This window comes from Apis cerana, linkage group LG7 (genome assembly GCF_029169275.1).
Source record: "Apis cerana isolate GH-2021 linkage group LG7, AcerK_1.0, whole genome shotgun sequence".
NCBI classification, from domain to species: Eukaryota; Metazoa; Arthropoda; class Insecta; order Hymenoptera; family Apidae; genus Apis; species Apis cerana.
Genome location: NC_083858.1, coordinates 1,801,715 through 1,829,409, shown reverse-complemented (window position 1 = coordinate 1,829,409; position 27,695 = coordinate 1,801,715). Strand labels below are relative to the sequence as shown.

Below are 27,695 nucleotides of genomic sequence, written 5' to 3'. Positions count from 1 at the left end.
GGCTCTGTTTTTAATTACACTCCCAACTTGTTTGTATACGTTATTATCTTTCGTCCGTTCGTATTTACTTTCGTATCCGCTTCTTGCCTTTCGTGCCCTGAAATAAACAAACAAAACATATATCCGCGAGATTTTTCGACCAATTTTTCCATCGAACTGCGCGAAAATGTAATAACAATTTTTAAATTATTGTGTATCCACGGATTTACAAGAGGCGGGAAGCTGGCACAATGGCTGGCGGTGAACGACGAGGCGCGAAGTAACCCGAAAGGACGCAAGATGGAAGGAACGGGCAACGATCCATAGATCATCGGCGTCGCGCAAGGAACGACGAAGGCATAAATCGAATCTTTTATTACGTCCAGGTGGAAAAATCGGAGGGAGACGCCGAATGGAACAGCGACGAGATAGCGATCGCGTTTTCCTGTGAAAGTGTTGGTGGCATGGAAACGAGATTCTCGTTTTACGAAACGTTGCCCACTTCCCGAATCCTCTCCGCTCGATTGAAATTTCCCAACTTCTTGTTGCTTTCCATAAAGGAAATCGAAAGTTTTCACGCATTTTTTGTTTTTCTTCACACCTCGATGTGGGAAAGTGAGCGGCGCGAGATCCAACGTTTCGTAATAAATGGACTTTTTTGAGAAAGTTGCATCTATTGTATATCGAAAATGCATTGCGATGTTTCGAGGAAAATCGAAGGCTGATTCGAAGAATTTTTAGTAGGATTCTTAGTGGAAATCGTGTAATCTCGGATCGTTCGGATAATCCATTTGAAAAATTTTTCCTTGATACTCTAAAAGCGATGAAAAGTAAATTGAAACTCGAATCTTTCACTTTTCGATGCCGATTTCATTTTGATCGGTTTATTTGAACAAAATTACAGGAAGAAAGAAAAATCGGCCACTTTCTCAGTCATCAAATTACATTCTACGAAAACTACGAAAGCTTCGCACTTTGCCATTTAAACATAGGTAATGCGTTTGAGCTATAGAATTCTTAAACGTAAATCACGAATTGGATCCATGGAAACGATACTTTTTCCCCAGTCTTTAATCCAGATTGCCGATAAAAGCGCACGAACCATTACGATTTCCTCCCTCTTGTCATTCCTTCTTCTCTTCTTTCTTTTATCTCTTGGCATCCCTTTATTCGCGGTCTCTTATTAAGACTGAACGATCGATGAAGCTTTGGATGCGATTCTGTGACATCTAGTCTCTTTGATCGCGAATTTTTCAACGCTGATTTCCCAGAGAAGCGTGATTAAGATTGAACGACGCGATTAGACTCGACTTGGGATGGAATTGTTTTATGGATTCGAAAGGGTTAGGAATAGTTTGTAGGAGTGGTTTAATGGATGATTGAAAATCGTTTTCATCGATGATGAAATTATTATCGAGGTCGAATTGAGATTATTAAAATTACTTTAAAATTGTTTTCATTCGTCGTTTATTAATTCAATATTGGCGAACGATTATTAGCATTCAGAATTTTTGTAGATCGTTTTAAAGATGTTTCTTTTTATTTGAAAACGTCAATTTTTATTAATTACGTTAACGTAGTGCGAATAAAAGTCGTTTGGATCGTTGGTTGCAATTAGAATAGGGAATAGAATTGTTAGAAACGTTTTAAAGTGTTTCTCAATTTCAAAGATTGTACAAGATCGATTTCAAATTCCTTGGTTAAAATATCACGGTATTTAAAACTAGATAAACTTATACGAGTGAGATATACTCCCGCTAAATTAGACCGTTAAAATGCAAATCTAACGGAATTTATGGATTAACAAAGCTGAATTATCAAACTATAGAAATACTGGATCTGTATATGCTAAAACTAAACTTATCACGCACGTAATTAATAGACTGGATTCTAAAGTGGGTAGTACCAGGTCTCATTTATTTATAGCCGGAATTGTTAACCTATTGAATTATAAAATAATATCATTGCGATCTTACGATATTCGTTTCTATTATTAAGATTAAAAATCAATAAAACCGGGCTGTAAATTGCTAGAATTCAGATCGCTTGAAAACCTATGAGAACTAGAATTCGAATAATATATCTAATATATTGACAAAAACGTAAATCTACTAATCTAATTTAAAATAAATAAAATTTCTCTATTTAAATTTATATCATCGATAATTCTTTTACTTCTTTCGAATCTGCGCAAAATTCGCTCCAAAAAATTCCACTCCCAAATCGAGAGAAAAGCCACGAAATGGATTCAAAAAAGATAGGAAAACAGTTACAAATAAATTGAAAGGACGCGTCTATCGCTCAACGAAAAAAGATAACTCGCACACTTATATATACACATACATATCAAACTCCATCCAACGTACAAACACCATCGATCAAATACCCAACGAAATTGGAGCCTAAATCTACGAGAGGGAAAAAAGAATCCTATCCTGTTTCGTTAACGTGTAAAGCAAATAGAAATCCCCTGGCCTCATAATCGGGAGGGACGCGTCAGAGAGTCCATTCGATGGAGAATCATCGTTTTGTGAGAGCGATTTACAAGGATAGGCAGGGAGGGGTGCATCGAGCGCGATATGGCACGGGTTCTCGGATACATTGTGCGACGGTAGACGTTTCTGTGGGGCGGTTAAACCGGTATATTCCCGTAGGAAGGGGTTAGAACGTTGTACGGTCGACGAGGACAACGAGGCGACTATTGTTTCGCAAATCCCATGAAATTTTATTGCTCCGTACCTGTTGTCGAATCACTTACACCTATTGAATCGCTTTGGGAAAATGACATTTTGGATCCTGGTTGAAAATTAGCTTCTATTCTTCCTTTGGATGGGATTAATAAACAGGTATTCTGGGTTTTGACAAAATTGTGTACTTGGCGCAACAAAGTTTTTGAATTCATCGCAGGTTTCTTATGAAATTGAATTGTTTGTATTCGATTCCTCTCTCCACAATAATAAGAAATATCCAGTTCTAAATCGTTCGTTTCTTCGAAGTAACGGAATCGTTATTTCCTCTCGCATCGTCGAGTCGAAGAATTTTTCACGAAAAAGTAAATGATTCAGGTTTAATCCGGTTTTGTCACAATTTCTCTCAATTACTGTATTATTGTATTACTAATAGTATTTGTATAACAATATATCTTCTGAATCACAATCGGTGACTTGGCCAACGACTTGCAAAACGAATTATTCCGGGTGTTAATAATCATGGAAAAGGAAACAAATTTTACCATTGTTCCATTTTACTTTGTACTTAACCAGTCGTAAAATTTTTCTGTGAAAGGTTGATAAGAAATCTTAAGAATGGTTAGGTCAGTTGGAAAAGCTCGTAAAGCTATTCAACCCCCAGGTAACGAATACCGAAATCAAAAAGGATTTTTACGGTATTTCGAAAGCGTGTTGATTGGACGTTTTAGGAAAACTAATCGGTTTGTACACTTTTCGAAGGTGTCAGTTTCTCTTGGTCGTTCGAGGAAGACGGGTCGTTCGAGCAAGACGAGTCGTTTGAATTATTCGCTAATTCGTTTTTTCTATCTTCATTCGTACGATTCCTTGCGAAAAGTGGAATTATACTCAGGTAATTTTTTAAATTCAAAATAAAAATTCGTGTTTTGTGCAACAGGATGGTCTTTAATACAGTTTCGATCGCAAAAGTGGTGCAAATTTATGGCGGATTTTCCAAGAAAAGTGAGAAAAGATTTTCCACGTATTTCTTTCTGCGTGTGTTTCTGTCGGTGCAAGTGTAATCGAATATTTTAATAAACAGTCGTAGTACGAATGTTTTCATTGCATTGTTTTGCATTGTTATCGCATCGTCGACATTCCTCGGATTTCTATTAGTTTTGTATTGGTCTCGATTTCGATACAAAGGGGAACGAATGAATCGCGTTGTAAAAGGATCGAATAATCAAGTTACTTAAATATTCAGATTTTTTTTAAGTTAATAATAAGCGATCTCTGAGAATGACTCAACCGGAAAGATTGATTTGGCGAGCGATAGATCACAAAAGATCTCTTTAAAAAATGATCTTAATAATTCTTTCTAAAAGATAATTGTGTGTGTCACGTTGTAGAATTGTCAAATTTATCAATAAGAGAGAATTATATTATGTGATAAATTTGGCGAAACGATACTTAAACTAATTTCTACCACGAATTTCACGGTCGATAAAAGGATATTAAATTCTTACCATGTTAGTTAGCTGTATGCTAAACCGCAAAGTCCATAACCGTTTGTATTCAATCAGTCACGACCCACTCGAATTCATAAACCAATCTATAAATAAAATCGAACTGAATTAAACGTTCGTACTCGATCCATTTCCAGTTTCGATATATATATATATATATAAATAAATAGACGAGTATGTATTATTTTAAATATTTTATTACAACCCTTTCGCCTAATTAAGCAGAACATTAATACATAGAGTGTTAGAAAGAGAGATTTTAAACGCGAGGAAGGAAGAAAGTAATAAATTGTTTGATATAAAATCACGAATGAGTTTGCTCGCGACACATTTTATGTCGTATAAATACACGATACTTTAAAAGTGATACGAGATTGTTAAAACAAGATAATCTATAACGATCGATAAAAATTATTCCATGAATTGTAACGATAAATTTCCCTTTTTTTCTCTACGACAAACACTCGATATATTTTCCATTCGTTGCACAATTCACATCGATCGGATAATCATAGGATCGTCGTACATCTAAATATTCTTTTCGAACCTCGCCACGTCGTAAGAATAAACACCGCTAAATGGATACAGTAAATTTGTATTACATTCGTGTCTATGAAGCAATATCTTTGTTGACGTTAGTGTCCAATAATATGTTGGCGAACTCGAACGTATTTCTAAATCAATTCCTCTCTTTTCGAACGATTGTCGCGAATAAGAAGGGAATGATTTGCAAATAATCGGTGAATAACTTTAAATCCTCTTTCAAACGCGCGTTTGTAAATAAATTTCGCAGAATAAGTCGCGAAACGAACTTTATCCCGCTTCGAAGGAGATAAATGAAGTAAGTATTGGCGCAAATGTAGAGATATTCCGTGAACTCAAAGTGCGATCGACGGATGTTTCAGGTATCGCGGAGGCAATATGTCGGTGCTTCTGGAAGCGAGGTCTTACAGGCCTTTCAAGTCCTCGGAGGAGTATCTGATCGCGATGAAAGAGGATCTGGCCGAGTGGTTGAACGCGCTGTATCCGGAGTTGAGAATCAACGTTGACAATTTTATGGACAGGCTGGACACCGGCGTCGCCCTCTGCAAAGTAAGTGGCCGTGGAACGATTTATATATCTCCCAGAAGCATAAACCACCATTAACTTAAACGTCTCCCTTCCGTTTAAATAGAATTTGGGGAAAATATTTCCAATCCATTAAAAATATTTTCCCTTCTCGACTCTGGCATTTCTAATTTCGATTTTTCTAACGCCTTTCTTTTTCTTTCGATAATATGTATTTCTCCTATTATTACAATCCGGCCGCGTGTGAGATTAAAAAATCGAAAGTAGGTTTGAAAAATCGAAGGAACTGGTTTTAAAAATCGTGCTGAGGGGTCTTGTCAAGAGGAATTCTACTCGTAATTCAATTCTACCGATATTTCCGACCATTAAGCTCGTAGATTATTTAAGCTCGAGGAAGCAGAACAGAGGAGAGACATTCGAAGATGCTTTTGGAAATTTTCAATCGAAGCACGCGATAACGTTGATATGACGAAGATATTTCAAAAAATTCGTATTATTTAAAAAAGGGAAGGTTCGAATGGAATGGAAGACTTGACGTTGACCCGACGGTTCCCAGAAACTTCTTGAAAATTCTGCTCGTGAGTAACGTTAAAACGACGCATGCGACAACTGTACAGAGGCGACGTATAGAGAAACATGGTCACAGCAACAGTGTTGAAGCGTTAAATGGAAACGCATAGAAGGCACGTTCCTCGGCCTCGGTCGTGAAACGGAGGAAGAAGGATGCGTGTGACGTCCACCGGAAGCTGTTGCCTCGACGCCGCTTGAATCACGAATCGAGTCGGCGCGTGTGACGCGAAAGAAAGAGACAGAAGAGCTCCTCGCGTGCCCTGTTTCCCCCTTTTTTCTCCCCTCCAACCTTCCGTTACAACGGGAAAATCCGGATTTCGTACCCTCCCCTCCAAATGTCGGGCAGAAATACGATTCTGAAACGATCAAGGTTGCGTCGCGTAAAATAAAAGCCTTGCTAATTTTTCCGCCGAATTCCCCTCGCGCGAAATAATCAGGGCCCACTCGTCGTTTCGAAACGGGTTCTCCTTTGCCGTGGTTTCGTCGATAAAGCGCCAGGCGAGGCGAGGCGAGTCGAGTCGGGAATGTCGAGTGGAGGCGATCATTAGTCGGATCGAAAGAGCCGCGAAAACCGAGAAAAATGGCGGCCGTCTGGAACTGGAATATACACACACACGCGTGTTATATGCAGTTTACTCTCGAGTTACGCGCTGTACGAAAGGAAGGGGTCGAAGAATCCGCGATAAATTTCGCGGAATTTACTATCTAGATAAACGAAGGGAATTTGCATGGAGTGAAAATAAGTGGTCGCGTAACTCGGCTCTGTTTATAGGCAGGAGACTGGTTCGACTGGACGCGTGCAAACCGTGTCGCCAAAATGTTGACCAACGATCGATACGAAGTCGTTGCGTATCTTTGGAACGGATCGTGTCAGCTTTTCGATCTTTTCCATTACGGGAGCTGTTTGCTACAGGGTGTGTTTAAGATGAATGGATTCGATAGGCTTTGAATTACTCGGATCAAGGATAGTGTGGATAGTGAAGGAGCGTGAAATATTTTTACTGGCGGGATAGTTAAAAAGAAGCCACGATCGTATAATCAAACTTTTTCCATCTTCCCTTCGAATTTATATACAGTCATCGCTCGCTGAACAATTTTTCTTATTTATATTCACACGATTACTTGTGTGTCGTTTCATCTATCGCGTTACCCCTTTTATTTTACACCTCCTAAAATTGTAACATATCTCTCATGCATTCTCCAATTTCCATTTACACCTCTCTGATCGAAATCTCGATAACCCTTCCCCTGGAAATATTCAAATTACCGAGATTCGATGTAAAATTGAGGCATCCTCGCTTGAAATTAATCGATTATTCGAGGAGCAAGGTGTCGACCAAAACTGTGACAACTAAATTCCGCTGTCGTATCTCCGTCGTACGATCGCACGCCAACGATAGAGCAGCGTTGGACGCGGCGTGGTGCAAAACCGAGTTCGACTTTCACTGATCTACGAGGAGCGTGGACTCGATTCCCCGCAAAACTGTCACAGCCACGCCGCGTAAAATCGACTTTTGGCTCGAATCGAATAATCGGCCTCCATTCACGCTCCGAGTCGGTCGCGTGGGCTTTCGATTACTCGATAGAAAGCAAAATTTATACGCTGCACCGGTTTGATTTACTTTTCTTTGGGGGATACTTTTCTCTGGTGGGACGAAAGATTATATAATTTGTCCCCATCGTTTTTTCTTCGAACAATTCTTGACCTTTTCCATCTAACTTACCGTCGATCGTTGGTCTCGCGACTCTTCTTTTCATTAATATATAATCTATCAATCGCTTTCCTTCTTCTCTTTTCGTCATCTTCGATCCACAAACAAACTAGATTCAACACGCTCGAAATCGTTCCATCGATTGTTACAAAAAAATGGCTCATAGAGAAAATTCTATATTCAGACTTGTTGTCGTTGGTGCACCTTTTTCTACCTTGCGCTCTCGTCACGGCTCGTAAAGTCGACGTGGAAGTCGCAGAAGGTGGCGAACAGGCCTCAGGATTGGAAATTCTACTTGGGGCCGAACGAAGAGAGGCGCGATGGGGGCCTCCCTTCCGCTCCTTTATCGCGGCTGCCTACTCTAAATATTTCTCTGGCATAAATTTATAACGACGACCACCGCTAATAACGACTCACGACACGATATTGCTTGTCAGCCAGGGTTAGGCTGATGTGTGGCTCGCGCAGAGGAGGTGTTTGTGGGTGTTGCGTGTCTGGATTTCGATCTCCAATCGATTCCATTCCGAGTTGGGATTTTGGAAAAATTGGATACGCGTATTTTTAAATTTTTATATCAAGATACGGCGTGACTGTACACTTTTGGCACCGTGGGATTACGCGTTATAAATTAGAATTTGTAATGTTTGTAATATTTTTTAGAATTCATCGTTGAATTTTTGATCACACCTCTCGATGAAATTGGATGCTATTCCACTAAAATTCGATACAAAAAGCCTCGTCCATTGGATTAATCAAGCGTAATTGCGTACATCTGCTTTCCTTGTCCCTTATTTCGAGGTGAATTAGAATTTACGGCTGCTCCATCGAGGTCTCGACTCGCGTAAACGCGCGTGTCCCCCTTTTTCAACTTCCAAGAATCGCTTTCCTGGACGAAGATGATTTTTTACCAATTAGCGGAATGGAAGAAACTCGAACCGTAATTGGGATTAAACGATGCTTGTCCTTACTCGATCGAAGCGCGAATCATGCAAATTAATTGTGTCACGTTTAGAGGATAATCGGAGGGGGTCCTCGGTTTTCTGGACAGCTGTCTTCTCGACCAATCTCTTCCGAATCTTTAATTGGAACGTTTCGACAAAAATTTGCTTGCTGAGAAAGTAACTTTTTTTTTAAGTCTCTTTTTCTTTTTTTTTTTTTTCGATTGACAAAAGACAGAAATTTTAGGCAATTTGGTGATTTCGAAAATTGAGAGATGATTCGTGGTTTTTGGGGATCGATCGAATTATTGAAAAAAAATCCTCTCGATTAGAATTGTTAATTATTGTAGAAAATCGTAGTTAAGGATTGCAGATTATATTAAGACCTTTCGCTCAGGATCGTAAATTATCGTGCTACAACTTTGCAATTAAGAATCGTAAATTAAAATCTTTCCAATTAGTGCCTTGAATTATGAGATACACGTTTAAGATATATAAATTATTGTAAAAAAAGCCTCGTGATAATTAGTTATTCTAGAATTCTACAATTTAAGAATTCTATTACCTGGAAGATTATCTTGTAATCTTTAATTATTTTTTTAATTCAAAATCTTAACTTCTGTTTGATAAAATTATGCACTCGAGATCACAATTGAACGAACCAGGAACATAAATAATCCAAAATTTTATAGAAATCATATTATTTTGTTTATCTATTTAACTATTTAAAAATATTCGCAACCGAAATTAAAACATATTTTCATCTTCAAGAAAAGTAAAAGATGAAACGAGAATCGTTCCACGATCTTCTTACTCTTAAAACCATTTAATCCACGTCGTTCGAAATGGAAAAAAACCTGAAATGAGAAATTCCATATAGCACGAAACTGTCACGAGAATCGCGTAATAAGGATCGTTCGCGACTCGCATTCTGACACGTGTATTTCCCTATCTGGCCCAGGATATCTTGTTTTCCGCGCGCTGTATCTACGCCATTTTACATACATTTACATATAAGAGGACATTCAGCCGGCCGTCCTTGCCTGGCTTATTATCCTTTTCGGAAGGCCATGCATTTTTCTCCCCCCCCCCCTTTTTTTCTCTCCGTCCATCGAGGTCGAATCTAATCGGTGGATTATTCTTTCAGTTCCTATCAACCCTTTGAATAATTTATCGGGCTCGTTAACACGTATGTGTTACGCATACGTGTACAGGTTAGATATGTGTTCGATACGGGTTATAAAGATATCATAAATTAATGGTGCTGGGTACATTTGCATAATTTATGAACGATATTATTGATCTCAGCTTTGTTTTACTTCGAACGCAATTATTCGGAAATGATATTTCATATATAACGATTTTTATTAATAATTTGTTCACTTTTTATTTAATTCCCCTTAATTGGAGACGTTATTAAGATTATGGACTTACGAATATTGATCAATTTAAGGAAATAATACTCGTACTTTCTTGTTTCTTCTGCTCGAAGAAAATAAAGTTTGAGAGATATTCTAATGCATCAACGATTCCGAAGCAAAACGAAAGAGACCACGTATTATTATCCTGGTGAATTATAAGATCGAAAGAAGTAAATATATGCAAATTCTCAAAGTTCCTAGACAGTTGTGCTCCATTGCCCACAGTTCTATTTTCGTCGGTTGTTTTTCCCTACAACCCTATCCACTGCGCCTTTCGAACTTGGGGGAGGAATTGGTATATTTAGATGAAAAAAAGGCCGGATGGAAGGACGACTGTCTGTTTATTTTCGGTACACTCGAAAAAAGGAAGAGAAAGAAAGAAAAGAAAGAAAATGTTGGACTAGACCAGCCAACAACAAATCGTTTCACCACGATTTCCTCCCTCGCAAAGGGTGGCTCTGGTGCAAACATAATTTTGATTCTTTCTCGTTTTTTCTCTTTTTAATCTTATTTTCGAAGGTAAAAAGTTTGTTGCAAAAATGATAGAACAGTTTGATAAAATGTACTTGGTACATTTTTGTCGATAAAAATAAAAGCTTTACAGATCTTAACACGTACGTTGCTTGTGATGTAATGATATCACAAGTTAAATTAGAAGAACTATTTACACGTGGAAAGAGAAATTGTAATTAATATGAAAAGCAATTGGCCGACAGACATATCGTTTGATCTTTCAACAGTTGTTTATTACCAATCTTCGTTATGCTTCGATAATTAAGATTAATCACCGTGATCTACGGCAGCTATATTACCGTGTAACTTTTTGCGATCGATCAACATCTACTTCGACTCAATAATATAACAAATTGAATCCAATCTTTCTATTTACGAACGCATGATTTTTTGGACAACTTTTATTGTTTTTTCCTTTCCAAAAATTTTCATTTTTATCGCAGAAAACTGAACGTTTGGCTAAACTATCGCTTATATGGTAAATAAGGAAATGTGTAATAAGAGTATCTCAACAATTTTATAGTTCAAAATAATAAAAAATTTCGAATTTTCACGTTTCTCCTTTCGATTCAATTTTCTCGATTATCTTTTCCTTCGCTCGACAATTCGGCTCTCAAATTGAACTGTTGTCGATGATCGATCGTAGAAGCCTAAAGCCGTGTTATCTCGAGATTTAAAAGACAAATTGTCGGCGAAAACGCTGTGACACGGGCGTCGTCCCGTCACAATGCCGTTTGAAACGATTCTCTGCCTCGTCGGGAAGGATTTAGCCGATGGAAAGTGCGCTTCATTCGGCGTAAAGTGGCCGTTGCATTCATTGCACGAAAGCGAAACGGGGCTGAGAATTTCCCTCGAATAGAAACCGCTTCTTGTATTCTCAAACAGTCGACTATGGAAACTTGCGAATTATTTTTATTAAACAATCGTTGTTTCGTCCGTCTTAATTGATAAATTCAAACTACCGAATTTAGATGGACAAATATCCGGACAGAGTTTCGTTCGAATCAATAAATGGATCTCCATTGAAATTTTTTTGCACATCAACTTTCAGATGTTTGATTCGACCAAACATGTTTCGAGGCTCAAACATGTTGCGCGAATATTACACTCTGTATAAATAAGTTGGACAAACTGGGACTAGACTAAACTACAAACTCTTATATCTAATGGCACGACTTGAACATCGAGGGTCAAACAATCAACGATGTTTCTACGATCCTAACCTCAACAAAGCTCGGTAATCGTTTAATCGAAATATTTAATAAGTTCATGAATCAAATTTTAAAATCGATATTACGAATTTTTTTTTTCCTTTTTTCTTACAAATATACAAATCTCAGGAATGAAATCCACGATCCTAATCCCTAATTCAAACGCGAATATTTTTTGCCAAGGCGCTCGCGTGTCATTTTCTGCATTCCTCCATTGTTAGGCGAGGCGAGACGAATCGAACGAGTCGATCGAATCACGTCATAAATATCTATTTACCGGCGGTATTGATTTCCCTGTAATGTATTGCGGTGTTGGACCGGTCGAAGGCAGTTTTCCCAGCCCGTGTGTCGCGTAGTAATCGACATCAGCTGCCTATTAAGTAATTGAGCGCACAATTGCCCGAGCAAAATGATCCGTGTAATTAACGACAACATGTTTATTCGAGATAAGCGCATCGTGACACGTTTTTGTGGGATTTTGTTTTAGGACCATGATCAAAGTTTGCGAAAGATTGTTTGTGATAAGAGAGAAGGAGTGAAATAGTAATTTGATTTATAATGAAGATTGATTCGAGAGGTTAAACTCTCTTATTGTTAATGTTATTTGTAATGGATCGTTGAATGAAGTGTATGCGTTTATTGATGCAACAGGCATGATATGAATCAGATCGAGATTGTATATGCTCGCGTTGTTAGGAATTGTTTAGAATTCTCGTTATTTGGCCGATTAACAATCGCACGATTCTTTCGACATCTCTATGCTTTCTACGTCTTTTATTCATTTTACACGAAATAAAGAAGAAGTTTTAGAACTTTTTTTTTTTAAAGGATTTAATACATTTTTAATAAATTGAAACTCTCTAAAATTTGAAACATTTAATTTTCTCTAATTTCTAATACTTTTAAATTTCTAGCTTAATCGAAACTTCTGTCTAACAGTTAACATATATTAAATTTGCTACGTTGAACGTCTCTAATTTTTCTTTATCGATTTAACAAATTTTTCGAATCGAAAATTGTCGTTCTCCCTCGTTTGTGATATTTTTGAATATCGTTGAAATTGTACAAATTCTACGGGGAACAATATTGGTTAAACGACGCTTTTGTCAAAATTTTACGCACTTTCTAATCAAAGATATCAAAGTGAAAGGAAAAATGGATGACGAGATTCGCTCCAAAACGCGGATAACGAACCTGGTGGTATAATAAGAATAGATTTCGAGCGTGAAAGAGTAGTCGGCGGTTTTCTACCACGGGTTACCTTGCACGGTAGAACGAGTTAAAAAGCGGATGTTTTCTATTCTTATGGGGCAATGCGTGTTTCCCCTTTTCGTCGTGTCCTTCTAGTAGAAACTATACTTTTCCGGCTTTCCATTTTCCGTGTGTAAAAACTGCCAATTAAAATTAACCATTGTGCGCCGAACGAAAGACAAACGCAAGAGGTTTTTTCGCCTCGATTTCCGTGACACACAAAAAACGGGAAGATGATTCACGACACTTGTGTCAGCCACAAATTACACCGTGAAATGTGAAAGTTTTAATATATCTATTATCTCTGGCAGGTTTGGAATTTGTTTGAAATTGACAATGACTTTTATGATTTTTTCTTTCTTTCTTTTTCTTTTTTTTTTTTGTAGATATATTTAAAATTCGAATATTTGTTATTAATCGATTAAATTCGATAAAATTTTAATAATTATTATTTGTGGTTAAAGGTTTCTGTTAAATTATTTTTCGAAAAATATTTTTTCCCGAATGTTCAAGAAGTTTTAAAAGTTTTTATAAATCATCTTCTAATAAATTCCGTTTTCAGAAAGTTAATTGAATAAAAAATTTATTGTTACAACAAAATATTCTCGAACAACTACTCTCGTAGAAGAAACGAAAAAAAAAAAAAAAGACCGGGCAATTGCATGGAAACTCTGCCCCGAAAATAGGAAAGAATAATTTGAAAAAAAGAGGAAAAATTAAAATGGGAAAACGAGAAGGAGATCTCTTCTGAAATTAAAAATTTCTCTTTCTCCCAATGCCTTTAGGAGATCAGCCTCATTAATAAACTGCGGATTTTTATGCAAATACGACGATATATTTTTCCTCTAACTCGTTATAACAATCGAATGTAATAAACAAATTCATTCGTAATATCCCGAAATTAAAATTAAAAAATATATAGAGATAGAACAATTTCTTCGTGTAAACAACACCAAAAACTTTAAAGATTGCGTTAAATATACATTACACAACATATTCTCCATTTTACAAAAAAACAAATCCCCGTTCTTCTACCGTTCGTACACAGATATCGTGAAATCCTCCGAATCGCGATTTCCACGATTCTCACGTGAAGAACAAAAATGGAGAAAGAAAATGAACAGAAAGGGAGAGAGAGAAATGACGATAAATTTAAACGGAAGATCCCACGATCGGCAGGGGGCGAAAGAGGAAGCGAAACAAATAAATAAAACAAAACAAACCGCGTCGCGTCACGCTTTTCTCCGCGGTATTACGGTTAACGACGCGTTGCTCTTCTCCCTCCCCCGCGCTCCGGACTCCGCTCTAATTTACGATGTTGAATGTGCACCAGCCATTTTCATTAAGCGCGTTTGCTCACGTTGGATCACGCAGACGGCACAGATGCCGGGACACGAACGGTATCGAAGGAGGGGGGTAAGAGTAAGAGGGGGTAGGGGGGTCAGAGGGCACGGTAATGTGACATCCTGCCGTCAAACTCTCATCTGCCGGCCATATTACCATATACGAGGCGTTTCTCCTCTCCCCTTTCTCGTCCCCTTCCCTCCTTCTCCTCTCCACCGGGCCCAGTGACTCTCATTTCGTGAAAAACCTCTTAAAAGTCACGAGTTTATTTCAACGAGTTTCGGGGTTTTTTTTTACCTCGAGTGTTGTGCATATAATTGCCACTTCGGAGGTAGTCTCTTTGGCGTGAGCCGTTGATGTATTTGATCTTTTTTTTTTTTTTAATCCCTCTTTGGCTTGGTACAACTCGAGGACGTTTATGGTGAGGTGGTTTTAGGAGAGTCGGTTTAGCCAGCTCCTTAGTGGCTGGATGGTAGTTGGTGGTTGGTGGCTTCTCAAATATATTCGGATAGTCGAGTATTCGAGTATTGTTTCGAGAATATATTTAAAGAGATTTCGGAGATTTGATGTAAAGGTTAGGTTTATTTCGTAATTTGAAACTTTTAGCTTGGAAGAGATAATGATAAGATAAGATCGATATCATAGAATTTTTTTTATCAATATTGAATTTTTAAAGTTTTAAAAATATTAGATATTAATTAGGTTAAGTCAATGATTTGGGATATTATTAGTGTTGAAGTAATAATGATAAATACAGAGATTGTTCTCTTTTTTCCTTATCTCCCGATATCCAAGTACAACAAATTCCCGAGGCGTAGAAAATATTAAAGATTTCATCGATTCAGATATATTTTTAAAATTATTTCATTATCGAAAATTTAAAATGCGATATTCGACGTTTTCCTCCTTTCTCGTAATGATCTACCTCAAACATGTATAATTTAACAACATGTTATAATTGTAATTCCCCGATTATTCGAACGAAAGAAACGCGAGAATCTCGCGCAATTTCCTCGATAAACGAATTAATCGTTACGAGAGACGAGGATTTGGGGCGGTTGGAAGGGCTCGATCGTGCACGTGATACCCATAAGGCGATGGTATGCGAGCGGTTGGAGCCAACAGTCGTAAAAATTCTATCTAATAGCATCCGGTCGGTTGTCCCGGCCAGATACCTCCCCGGGGATAATATAGAGATTAGGCGAACGTGTCAACGGCCTAACCAACCGTCTCCTCGCCTTCTCGGCTGGAAATCCACCCAACTCGACGAGAGTGGGCGCGATCCTTTTTGTCACGCTCCGTATTAATGTTAACACTCGATTAAAAATTCTTCGATACGACAATTGCGGATGATGAGGTTAATTCTTAAATTCCACCAATATTGCGGTATGTAAGTATTTATGATATATTGATATCCAAGTATGAGGTGATCGTGTAAAGGAACTGATACAATTGAAATTCGTGATTTAGGTATATCGAGAAGACAATAAGAGGTTATGTTACAAATAATTAGTTTGAGCTTTCGAATGGAGACGCGTGTGTTATAATTTTTTATCCTTTTGGGATATATATATGTGTATTTTTGGAATAATGTAATTATTTCTGGATTGAACATTAGTGGAAAAGTATATACGGTATAAATTTATATAATATTGACATTCTCCACCACGAAATCATTACGTGGGATTTTTGATTAAGTACACAAGTTTCACATATTGCGTGTTCTTATTTCGTAATTTGAATATCGACGAAGGTGATACAAAATTTAAATTGATTTTTGAAAGTTTCTAGTTGCTTTCGATTTGGGTGTAGGGAACGGGTTATCGATCGACGGTACATCGTTGATTTCGGAAATTTGCCGTTTACGACGGAAATTAATTCCAGGAACAGTTATGTCCTATTCCAATTTCAGATTTGAAACCGTTTCTCTCGCATTTCCAGCAAATGTTTAACTTTCGATAATAATAAAGGCGCGTTCGGAATCTCGTTTGACATGGTTTCGATCCAAGAAATAATAATAATAAAGCTACAAAAAAATTTTCTACTTCTTCTTTACTAATTTTTAGCTACGAGAATAATCTTAATCGAATTTACTTATAAAAATAATTATTATTTATTTAATTTTAAACTCTAAACGCTTTAGTTCAAGTTTCAAATTTTCGAAAACTCGTTTAACTTTTCAAAAAAAATTGCAACAAAAATTCAGAGAAAACAGTAGAAAACGGAGAAAAGGATATTTTTCGATACTTTTCTTAAAAAAGTAAAAGGAGAAATCGAAATTGCGGATGGAGCGAAGAAGAAAACAAAGAAATGGTTAAATTAGTCGGAAGGGAAAAGTATTAGCGTGGTTCGGTACTATGCCCCCGTCGGGGATTATTGAAATTCATGGTAGCGTATCGAGACAGGAAATGAAGAATTACGGAACAATCGATCAGCGTCTACCAGCTGACCTCTTTAACTGCTTTATCAAGCCGGCTGTAGTCGGATTAACAGTGTAGCGACGCTGGCAGATACGCGGCATGAATCGTACAAGAAGTTCGTTCAATAGAAAACGGCCGCTTCTGTATAATTGAGTTTTGAAATGCTCCAATTGCATAATCAACGGCTTCGTAGATCGTTTCTTCGTGCTTAGAAATTCAATCTTCGTTCCAACGCGCTCCACCATTTATCGAATCATTTTTAATCGTTATTTTAAACGGTCGAAATAAATTTTTCTTTCTAAACGATTTCGAAACGATTCGATTTGCCAACCGACCGGAATGAAAGTTTAAAAAGGGATTAATTGATTGATTTTACGAAGGATAAGACGCAAGTAGAGTGTAATTATACGGGTAAAACTCGAGTACAGTTTCGTAGTTTAAGGTTAATCAACGAAGAGCGAGTATGTAGTACGGTGAAAGTGAGATGAGAAGACACATTAATCCGCGTAACATTGACCTCGCGAGCATCGTGATCAGCCGAATGGATAAAGGAAACGAGGAAAGAAAAGGAAGGGAAAGAAAGAAAGGAAACACGAGGAATAATAAAAATTTCACGAGATAGGAATAATTAATTTATACCGATTTCTTTCTCTTTCCTCTTATATTCAAATTCAAAGAGGAATATCAAATATCGAGAGTTTTCCGCTGCTGCTGCGTGAGATCGTATAGATACAAGTTTCAAATTCGGAATAAATATGAAATTGAACTTAAAATTGATAAAAATTTCAAATAATATTGATTATTTGATGTATTCTTCTTTTTTATTCTTTTTTAACGAAACGAATTATATTTAGTTTGATAATATGAGTCTTTCGTTCGAGTCGTGCTTTAACTATTCGAGATATAATATATGAAATATGTATATCGATTTTTCAAATAATTTACTCCTATTTATTGTACTTTTTTAAAAACTCAATCGAAACGATGCAATTATACTCAGATTTCGAGCATCGATCGATTCTTAGTTTATTTATTCAATTTTTATCGTCGATCGTATTTTATAAAAAAAAATTACATCTCAAAATCTTCCATTCATTCGTTCAGAAACAATGGCCATCCTTATTTATCCATCCATTGATATATATACATCAAGAACCAAGCTTTCATTATCCAATTCTTTTATTCGCGAAAATGTTAAACGATATGAATTGCGATACTCACTTTTTTTATCAATTACTTTATTATGCGTAAATAATAAATTACGAATTAAAATTCTCTTTTAGAAAAATTATTCTCTTGGACTCGTATTACCCCAAAATCGTGTAGCGCGATAATTATTTTCCGACTAATCGATGAAGAAAAGTTGAAGGGTCCCCTCGATTCGATATCGAGCGATAGATCGAACGCTTGTAAAACCTGTTATTAGACGTAGGGCGTAGTCGGATGGCGTAGCGTTACTCCAAGCTCATTTACATCGTCTCGATATCCAATTATCGGTTACTTAAGCAGCTCTCTAAGTCAATGATGAAAGCGCGCGCGTACGCTACTTTATGTATAGAAAAGTTGGCGGCTTATCGCTCGCGTGAATGTTCGATCGGAGGGGAAGGGAGGCGTGCAATGTTATTAATGGAACAATTAGTATCATGGGTGTTAAGATGATATCGGCGGTGTACGCTACGACTCCTTAATCGGCGAATGGATCGGCCGTAACGGTGAATGTCAGCCGTACCGATTGCGCGATTCGTTCGCAAGGAAAGTAGCAATGCGAATCGCACGGTTTACTATCCTGCAACTCACTATAAAATCGAGGAAGAAACTAATATTTTTGGAATCGTTGGGGATATAAATCCTTGAACGAGGGTTGAAGAAATAGAGCTTCGAATCGCATCGTTTATTATTCTGCAACTGACTATAAAATCAAGGAAAAAACTAATATAATCGTTGGGGATATAAATGTTCGAGCAAGGGTTGAAGAAATAGAGTTTCGAACCGCATCGTTTACTATCCTGCAACTCACTATAAAATCGAGGAAAAAACTAATATTTTTGGAATCGTTGGGGATATAAATGCTTGAACGAGGGTTGAAGAAATAAAGTTTCGAATCGCACGGTTTACTATCCTGCGACTCACTATAAAATCGAGAACGAAACTAATATTTTTAGAATCGTTGGGGATATAAATGTTTGAGCAAGGGTTGAAGAAATAGAGTTTCGAACGTGTGAGAAATTTGGAAGGAAAAAAAATAGTGAATCACATCATTTACTATTCTGCAACTAACTATAAAATCAAGGAAAAAAACTAATATTTTTAGAATCGTTGGGGATATAAATGTTCGAGCAAGGGTTGAAGAAATAGAATTTCGAATCGCACGGTTTACTATCCTGCAACTCACTATAAAATCGAGGACGAAATTAATATTTTTAGAATCGTTGGGGATATAAATGTTCGAGCAAGGGTTGAAGAAATAGAGTTTGGAACGTGTGAGAAATTCGGTAGAAAGGAAAGTAGTGAATCGCACCATTTACTATTCTGCAACTGACTATAAAATCGAGGACGAAACTAATATTCTTAGAATCGTTGGGGATATAAATATTCGAACGAGGGTTGAAGAAATAGAGTTTCGAATCGCATCGTTTACTATTCTGCAACCGACAATATAATCTAGGACGAAACTAGTATTTTTAGAATCGCATCGAATTATATCGGGGAATGTAAATGTTTGAACAAGGATTGAAGACACTTGAGTGTTCTTAAATTAGAATTTCGAACGTGTGAGAAATTTGGTAGGAAGGAAAGTAGTGAATCGCACTATTTACTATTCTGCAACTGACTATAAAATCGAGGACGAAACTAATATTTTTAGAATCGCATGCAATTCTATCGGGCGATGTTTGATCAAGGATTGAAGAAATAGTTTCGAAACTCCTATGTTAATTAAATAACTTAAATAAACATAAACATCGAACTTTGGAAAATTTAATTCGCACACTTCTATTCAAATTACCACTAAATTTCCATCTAAATATCTATTTTACATAATTGAAACGATAATAATAATAATAATAAGTAAACAACTTGCCCCAGTAGTTAAAACTGGAACGAATATGAAGAGACACGATGTAAAAATTGGATCTTGTTGTGTGTTCCCAGCACGCGAACAACGTACGCAAGTCGGCGGCGGAATACGTGGCGCGGCGTCAGGCGCGCAAGATCTCGATGACACGATCGATGACCTCGTCTCTGGCTGTGCCGATGAGCCAGCTGAGCGACGTGGCCTTCTTGCCGAACGCGAAGGCCGGCACCTTCTTCGCCCGTGACAACGTGTCCAACTTCATCGGTTGGTGCCGCAACAGCTTGGGTATCATCGAGTGCCTGTTATTCGAGACCGACGACCTGATTATGCGCAAGAACGAGCGACACGTGATCCTCTGTTTGCTGGAGGTGGCGAGGCGGGGCGCGAAATTCGGTATGCTGGCGCCGATGCTGGTCCAGATGGAGAGGCAGATAGATAGGGAGATAGCGGCGGAGAATAAGGCGGCGAACGGGGCCCATGGAAATTCCGGGAACGAGGAGAGCGACGACGAGTACGCCGATATGCAGCAGGAGGAGCCGTGCCTCATATACGGACCCCAGCCACAGATCGTCACCAACGATCTGAAGAGCTTGGACGAGATGGTGAGTTTTTCTCCATTCATATATTCCGTTAAATTGTCGATCGAGTGTTATTGAGATCGTTGGATCGTCTTATAAAAGAGAGCATTGAAAGATTATTATTCTTTCTTACGAAGAATCTGAGAGATATCAGAAACCTGGCTTTGTATTTTTAAAAGGCGCGTCTGTAACGTTCCCAGACTATGAAAATAACTCGCGCCCTTAGGTATTTATGGCGTTACTCCCCGCTGAATATCACGAGATGAGGAATAAGAGAGCGGGTTATTCGTATTTCGGCGTTGAAAGGTAAAAGAATCATCGTGCGTTCCGTGATTTCGTTAAAGATTTTGAAATAGATCCGTGCGAATAATTAAAAAGTTGATTAGAAAATTTTTTTATCCTCGACACGAATTTTTATTCCAATTTATACATTTTTTCGCACAACTTCCAAATCCATTAATCCATTAATTTTGATCCATACGAATTTTCGCTCGATCGATACCAGACGCACGACTGTTACGAGATAGAAATTTCTAATTTTAAATTCAGAGGAGATCACCTGTGTTCAATGATGTACGGTCGTCGCAGGTGGCCTAACGGTTTTTCAAAAGAGAAAAAGAAAATTGGCCTACACGCGAGGAACGGACGGTTTAAAATGTCGTCTTGATAACTCTCTTCCGCTCGCGACCCGTGGACTCGTAAATCGTGTTAGCATGACACCGAAACGAAAACCGTCTCGCTTCCATCTCGAACCGCGTTTTCCACCGCTAAATGGATTTAAACGGTCACTAAATCAGCCTGGTAAAACGCAACGCGTCACGTGGGCAGAACAAGCGTAATTGCCCGATCTCGAAACCGATTTCGTTCTCGTTACACGCCGATCGTAAATACTTATGCGCGCATAGTCCTCGCGTCGTGTTACGTGTGGGAATCGGTCGTTCGCTCCCGACTTGTCCACTTTTCCACGCGCTCTGCCGCTCGGTCACGCGGTGTTAGAGGTTATAGGAGGAATTTCGCGGACAGAAGTTTCCCTGAACGGTCGCTAGAGAGCAATTTATAGCCGCATTGTGAGTCACTTGTAATACCGCGGTTAGTTCAAAACTTCGAATACGGGGACGCTATATATTAAATGAATTCTACGCTTGGCGTCGTTTTATATTTTGTTGCAGAGTCTTGCTCGTCGGATTGAAGTGATTTTATAATCGGATGGGATAAACTTGTGGAAAAAATGGACGAATCGGTCACTTTCGTATTATTTATTCCTTGCTGGTTGAAATACGTGATGATTCGTGGCAAAGTTTTTACATCTTCTGTTTACTTACTTCTATTCTCCCATCGTGTGGGAAACGTCGGATAGCGAGTGATGTTTCTCACGGTTTATAAAAGTAAATTTTTTCGGATCGGTCGCATCCCGGCTGGAGAATTAAAATGACAAAGGGTCCGCGTATCTTTTGTGTAGTTATCCGTGCTATGCGCTTTAAAAACACGCTTAGGCATCCGAGGGATTTAGCCAGTCGTTGTTCGAATGTAGTCGACCTCAGACCACGCTTGCGCCGCTTGAATAGGAAAAGAGCAATCTGCTGATACGTCCTCGCAAGAATTCATACACCGCCGCCTCGAAATCCGACGCGTTATTCTTAACGGGTTCCAGATTTCCGAATAACTCGAGAAGAAGTCGACGTTTAATTCTTCATCCTTTAAATATATGTACACGGTATATAAAACTATTAGGAGAGAATTTTAACGTGAAGCTTTTTAAAAGAGATATCTTTCTCTTTTTTTAAGTTCTTTTTTTAGGTTAGGAAGTAAGGTTAAGATAGGTTAGAATCAAAATGGTGGTGTATGTAGAGGTTGAAAATGGCCGACTTTTCAGTCCCTTCTTTTTAAGAAGAAAGGAGCAATATAGATGTAAAAAAGATGATAAATTTTTAATATTTCCAATTTTTAGATTAGAAGAGTAGATATCTGAAACTAGTTAGCTTTTATAATCGGGTAGATATAAAGAGGAACATATAATAAAGAAACAATGTATTTATGAGAATTTGCAATGTATCTTACGTTCACTCCTAAATCTAAATCACTCAACTTTGACGCTAGAAACCCAGTCAAATGCCCGTTTCAATCACGTGAAGCAATAAAATTGACAAGTAGGAAGGGGGGAAAAACAATTCTATTAAATTAAACCTCGCATTATTAAAGACCAGTGTTCGAAGTTGTTCGGTTTCTAGAGGGAGAATGTTCGCCAATTCTCAGACACTGCACAGGGAGGAGGATAACAGGATCGCGCTAGGGAATTTTTTCGCATGGCGGTTGAACGAGGCTGCTCAAAAAGAATCCGCCGTGTTTTCCACCGTGTTTGAACCGGAACTAACGGCGTCTGGCTGCTTTAACGCCAGACTAAGAGGTGTGTTCTCGAAAGCGACAAGGAACGCTTAATTTGCCCCATCGGAATACACACAGCTCACTTTTCCTTTCCGTTAAATCTAGGCTGGTTCTTGTTTCTGTCTGAGATTCGATACATCCTCTCGCGCTCGAAATAATTGATTGGTTGCAGGAAAATTTCGCGAAACGAACAGAAAGTTTGATGATATAGTCGAATACGATGTTCTCATTGTTACAAATAAATTTAGATGGAGATTAAGATATAGTCTATGGAAACATGAAAATTTGGCCTAAATTGGTTGCGATAAAATGTTGGATGCAGTTCAGATTGAGTAAATTGGGGAACAAATTTTTTGTTATTTTGGTTAATATTCTTTCGTACTCTCTACTTTCTACTTTTGTTATCCTGCAAAATTTCTTTCTTTTTCTTCTAGCTTTGCTCTCTAAAAAAATTTGGAATATTTAACGCGACTTTCTCGTTAATTTCAGAACAAAATCTTACAGATCGCTACCTAATGTTAATAATCTGTCACGAAATTTCTTTCTTTACTTCTTTATTTACTTTTCTTCCAAACATACACGAACATTTATTGGGAAATTTTCGAAAACCTTTTGTCCGCAAACAGTTTGCAACAGTTGCAAGGTTGGAGCCAAGTTGGTTCAATTTGCATTTATGACACGATTTCTTATGGATGCATGAATGCAAACAGCATTTCTCCACTGCTGTGCGTTTCATAAAAGACGAGAGAGAAATTTGCGCGATCGTTTTCGTGAAAAAACACGTGTTTTCAAGATATTTCCCCAAGGTGGAGGACACCGTGATGAATAATCGAATTCGATAAATTCGATAATGCGATAGCTTTCGTGTTTCCGCAAACTTGTTGAATCGTGATTCGTTGGAAATAATATTTTATCGTTTCTAGAAAGAAGTTGCATGATCGATAATTTAACATTTTAAGCACATTTTAAAATATTTTATTCCTCTGTCGAAGCTTTGAAAACAGTAAGTGTAGTAAAAAAATTAAAGGAAATAAAAGTAAAAGTTGATAAAACATACTCGTTCGAATCGTGTTTTTCAAGTTATAATTTAATTTAATTTTGGATTAAATAAAGCGAAATATTAGATATGTTTCTTATTGTGGGACTAAGTTCGGGTTAATTGAAAGTAACGAGTGAATTTTTGTTTAGAAATAGATCAAAAGTGAAAAAATTAAGAGAATAATTTTAAAAGTCTGACGTATAAATTAAATTAATGAAAAATTCCAATGAGTGAACAACGAAAATAGAACGATTACAATTCGAGTCTTTGTGGGATCCGGCATTGCGCAATAATCGAAACTATTTCAATGAATCAAAGCGTTATTTTATAAAAATATGCCGAATTCTATTTTTAGATCATCGAAAGAATCATCAATAACTCATTGTTTCCGGTTAAGACGTAAGCCAAAACCTTTAAAAGTTTTTAACAGCTACGTAAACAGAAGAGCTTACGTAATCATGTGCAGAATGTGTATCGCTCCTGCAATGGAATTTTATATTTCTCTGCAAACCCGATAATTGGCTATAATTTAACGGTAACGACTTTATTGATTGACTTAGTTAATGAATTAAATAAAAGAATGTTCGTAAAAAAAAAAACGATCGTTTCCTTGAATGGAGCTTAGATAACGAATGGTTTAAGCGAGATGATATTTAATTCCATCCAATAATTCCACTAGATTTTTCGATTCCTTTTTTCTTTTTATAAAAACACGTCAATATTTCTTCTAAATATATCTTCTGAATACATTTTATTTTAAGCCGAAACATTTATTTATGATGATATTATTAAACAAATTTTAAATCTATGTTTGATACGCGAATAGTATACAAAATGTATTGTCCATTTGTAAAATTTGGATTAATATAAAATCCCTTCGTTACACGCTTTTTTAAATCAGGAATTGCGTGCAAGAGAGAAAAGTGCACAAAGCTCGTGGAGTATCGATTAGGGAAGGACTGGCAAACGTGGTTGTCTTATCTGACAACCACGCGGTAAAACATGCTGTGTTTACTCTTATTTAAGGTGAATCATTGGAACAACCCAATCCCTGGTATCGCGGAACAACACATTGGATTCCTTGGAGATTTGCAATTAGCATAGAGGGAGATTCTCAATACTCGTGAAATTGACAGTCATTGAAACAAATATGGTTAGATGTACGTATTTCATCTATCACAATTCAAGTAATTTTTTTTTTTTTTTTTTGAATCAATATATATGCAACTTGACACTTTTCATCAAATTTCGAACGAGATATAATATATTGGTTGTTTTATCTTCTGTAGAATTATGTAAAAATCTACGATATCTTAATTGTATTATAAACATTTTTTTATCGATTATTTTCCAACAAAATAATTCAATTTTGCTTCGATTTATTATTATTTTTTTTTTTTTTTACATGTTAAAGAAATTTCTATACCATATTTATCTATATCATCTATTATTTATATTAGTATAAAAATCATAAATAAAAGTTGAGATTGGTTGATAATGGAAGAATTTATTTCCATTACATGTTTAAAATTTTTATTATTAAATATACGGACATGTCAAAGATTAGAGAGAGAAATTAATTATTATAATATCTTTTCATGTTCATCTCTTCATCTTTTCGAATCGATCGAAATTCCATTCAATTCGAATTCTCAGTTTGTCAGTTCAAGCCTTTCCATTGCTTTTCAATTCAAATCCCTTCTTTCTTTGTCTTTATTTTTCTTTAAGAAAAAAGACTCCAGCAAATCTAAATATATCAACTGTAACTCGTTCAAATTTCACTTTTTATTTATTTATTCTTTTTATATATCTATGGCAATTCCCAAGCTGATAACAAGCATGGTGGCTCGCTTTAAGGTTCCAGGGTGGTCTCTCTGCAGGCCATGCTAGCCAGAGCTTTGCCTCGCAAGCGCCGAAAGCTCGTATTGATCGCCTTTAGCCCATTTCGTATCAAGTTCAAGCGCAAGTCCTTAAGTTTTCTACGAAGGACGAACTCCTTTCTCCTCGAGAACATTGACGACATAAAGTGGACGAAGAAGGTTGCTCGATCGAAAGAACAAGAAGAGAAAGTGCTCTCCTCCCTTTTCTTTTCGTAATTGTTTCTTGGCAGAAAAGTGACGATCCTTAATCAACGTTTCATTAGGAAATTTGGGTTAAGTATACCGGTGCGAGGAATTTTAAATGTGGTAAATGTTATAAGGGGATTCATAAAATAATAATATATTATATTTAATAAAATAAACTTATTTTTGTTACGGTATTTGGTATACAAACCTTTATTTGTCTTTTTATAAAAATATAAATTTTGCACATTAGTATTAAATTCGTTCACAATTTAATCGTAATCACATTCATTCTCACTTTGATCTTATCTTCTAGTGGGTCCTTGAAGCTGACAATATTTCGATATATCGTACGAACGTATTGTAAATCAAAATTTTGCCCGATTTTCGTTATCTATTCACATTTTCGTCAACGATAAAGTTCGATCGATTTTCAAATTCATCCTCACGAAAAAAAAAATCATTATCGAGGAAAAAAATATTTGCTCACCTTTTCCGCGATATTTTTCTACGGATATTTGGCCTACGCTTCATTTCCGGCGATAATATCCGTACATGTGAATGTTCCTCTCTTTTTCAAGTTTTTTTTGATACGTTTCTACGTAAATATTTGCTTTCTCCAATGTTGAAAATATTTCCACTTGGCTCGAAACACAAATATTTTTTAAAATACATGGCGATGAACGAAGCAAAGTACGAATTACGTTTATTAGAACGATCGTAATTACATTCTGGAATGTATGTTTCGTTGTAGCACTATCGATGTTTATTTTGGTATGTGATAAAAGATAATCTCTTTTTCAAACGCATACAATGTAAACTTTGCTCATCTTACGTGTCTGAGAAATCTAAAATTTTTAGATTAATGAAAAAATTGTAATATTATTAGCTCCAAAATAAAAAGTATGAATTTTCGAAATTTCTTCAAAATAGTCGATGTAGAAGAAAGAAAATTTGTCAAATCATTAAAAATGACGTATTACGTTCTCTCGATTATTCTATTCAATTATTCAAATCTACGTTTGTTGTAGCATTATACTTTTTTCTAAAACACTTGATTCGTGCTTTTGATATCGTAGCATCGTTTCAATATTTATAATATAAATTAATCACAAAACAAATTGTAAAGTACGATCATCAGAGGAAATGACGAAACATTTTTAACGCGAGAGATTGATTCGTAACGTAACCTCAAAATATATACTTACGTACTGCTTCGTTTATCCGTCAAATGATTTGATCTTTTCTAAATATAATGAAGCCAGTATGACAACCATTCCGAGTAATGTTGTTAACAGTGACTTATCCAACGTTCTGAAAATTCGTATGATTCATTTAGACCCTATCTCCATAGGCTAAAGTTAGTGGCCATGCTCTATATTCGAGCATCTCGATGTTATCGTTAATATGAATCTTATTTATCTCTCTTAGTCACCAAAATGTTCCCGTTTCATTTTCACTGAAATCATCAATATAATTGCTCCAAGTATTTTATATATGATATTGTAATTAAGTAAGATTAAATAATTTAAAATAAGTAACAATTATCTTATCTTAAAAGTCTCGTTCCATTCGAAAGAAATCACGAGAATTCTTGAAACAGGTTTGAACGTAGTTTGAAATTGTTAGGCTTCGATGTCTTTAAAGTATCGGAAACCGATCTTATAATTATACTCTTTCATCGATCGTATAATAGGTATAATCTGATTAATCTAATATACGAGCTTTAAAAAGAAAAAATACTGTTCAACGTTGCTCCGAATAAATTAAATACCTTTTGTATACAAAATTTCTTAGAATTACCATCAATCGTTTCATCCCAATCTTCGTGAATTAACATATAAAAATGCGCGTAGTTCAATCACGATCATTCGCTACATCTCGACCAGCCTTAAATATCCAACCCTTAAAAAACGTTCCGTCTTGATCCAAGAATTCTTC

The 27,695-nt window shown here is 36.7% G+C and overlaps 1 protein-coding gene and 1 long non-coding RNA gene across 3 annotated transcripts in view; both read left to right on the top strand.

Moving 5' to 3' along the window:
* Positions 1-2,906: 2,906 nt before the first annotated feature.
* The window catches only part of LOC107993717 (GAS2-like protein pickled eggs), a 50,275-nt gene continuing 25,486 nt past the window's right edge, over positions 2,907-27,695 (top strand). For both annotated transcript variants that reach the window (XM_028664759.2, XM_028664758.2), the window contains exons 1-3: positions 2,907-5,012; positions 5,077-5,263; positions 19,770-20,294. In XM_028664759.2, the coding sequence (XP_028520560.2) occupies positions 5,008-5,012; positions 5,077-5,263; positions 19,770-20,294 (717 nt within the window). In that variant the 5' untranslated portion in view covers positions 2,907-5,007. The remainder of the gene's footprint in view (positions 5,013-5,076; positions 5,264-19,769; positions 20,295-27,695) is intronic.
* LOC133666477 (uncharacterized) lies at positions 20,345-25,951 on the top strand. The gene is made up of 2 exons (XR_009830671.1): positions 20,345-24,851; positions 25,549-25,951. It is a non-coding gene; the product is annotated as an uncharacterized LOC133666477 (long non-coding RNA).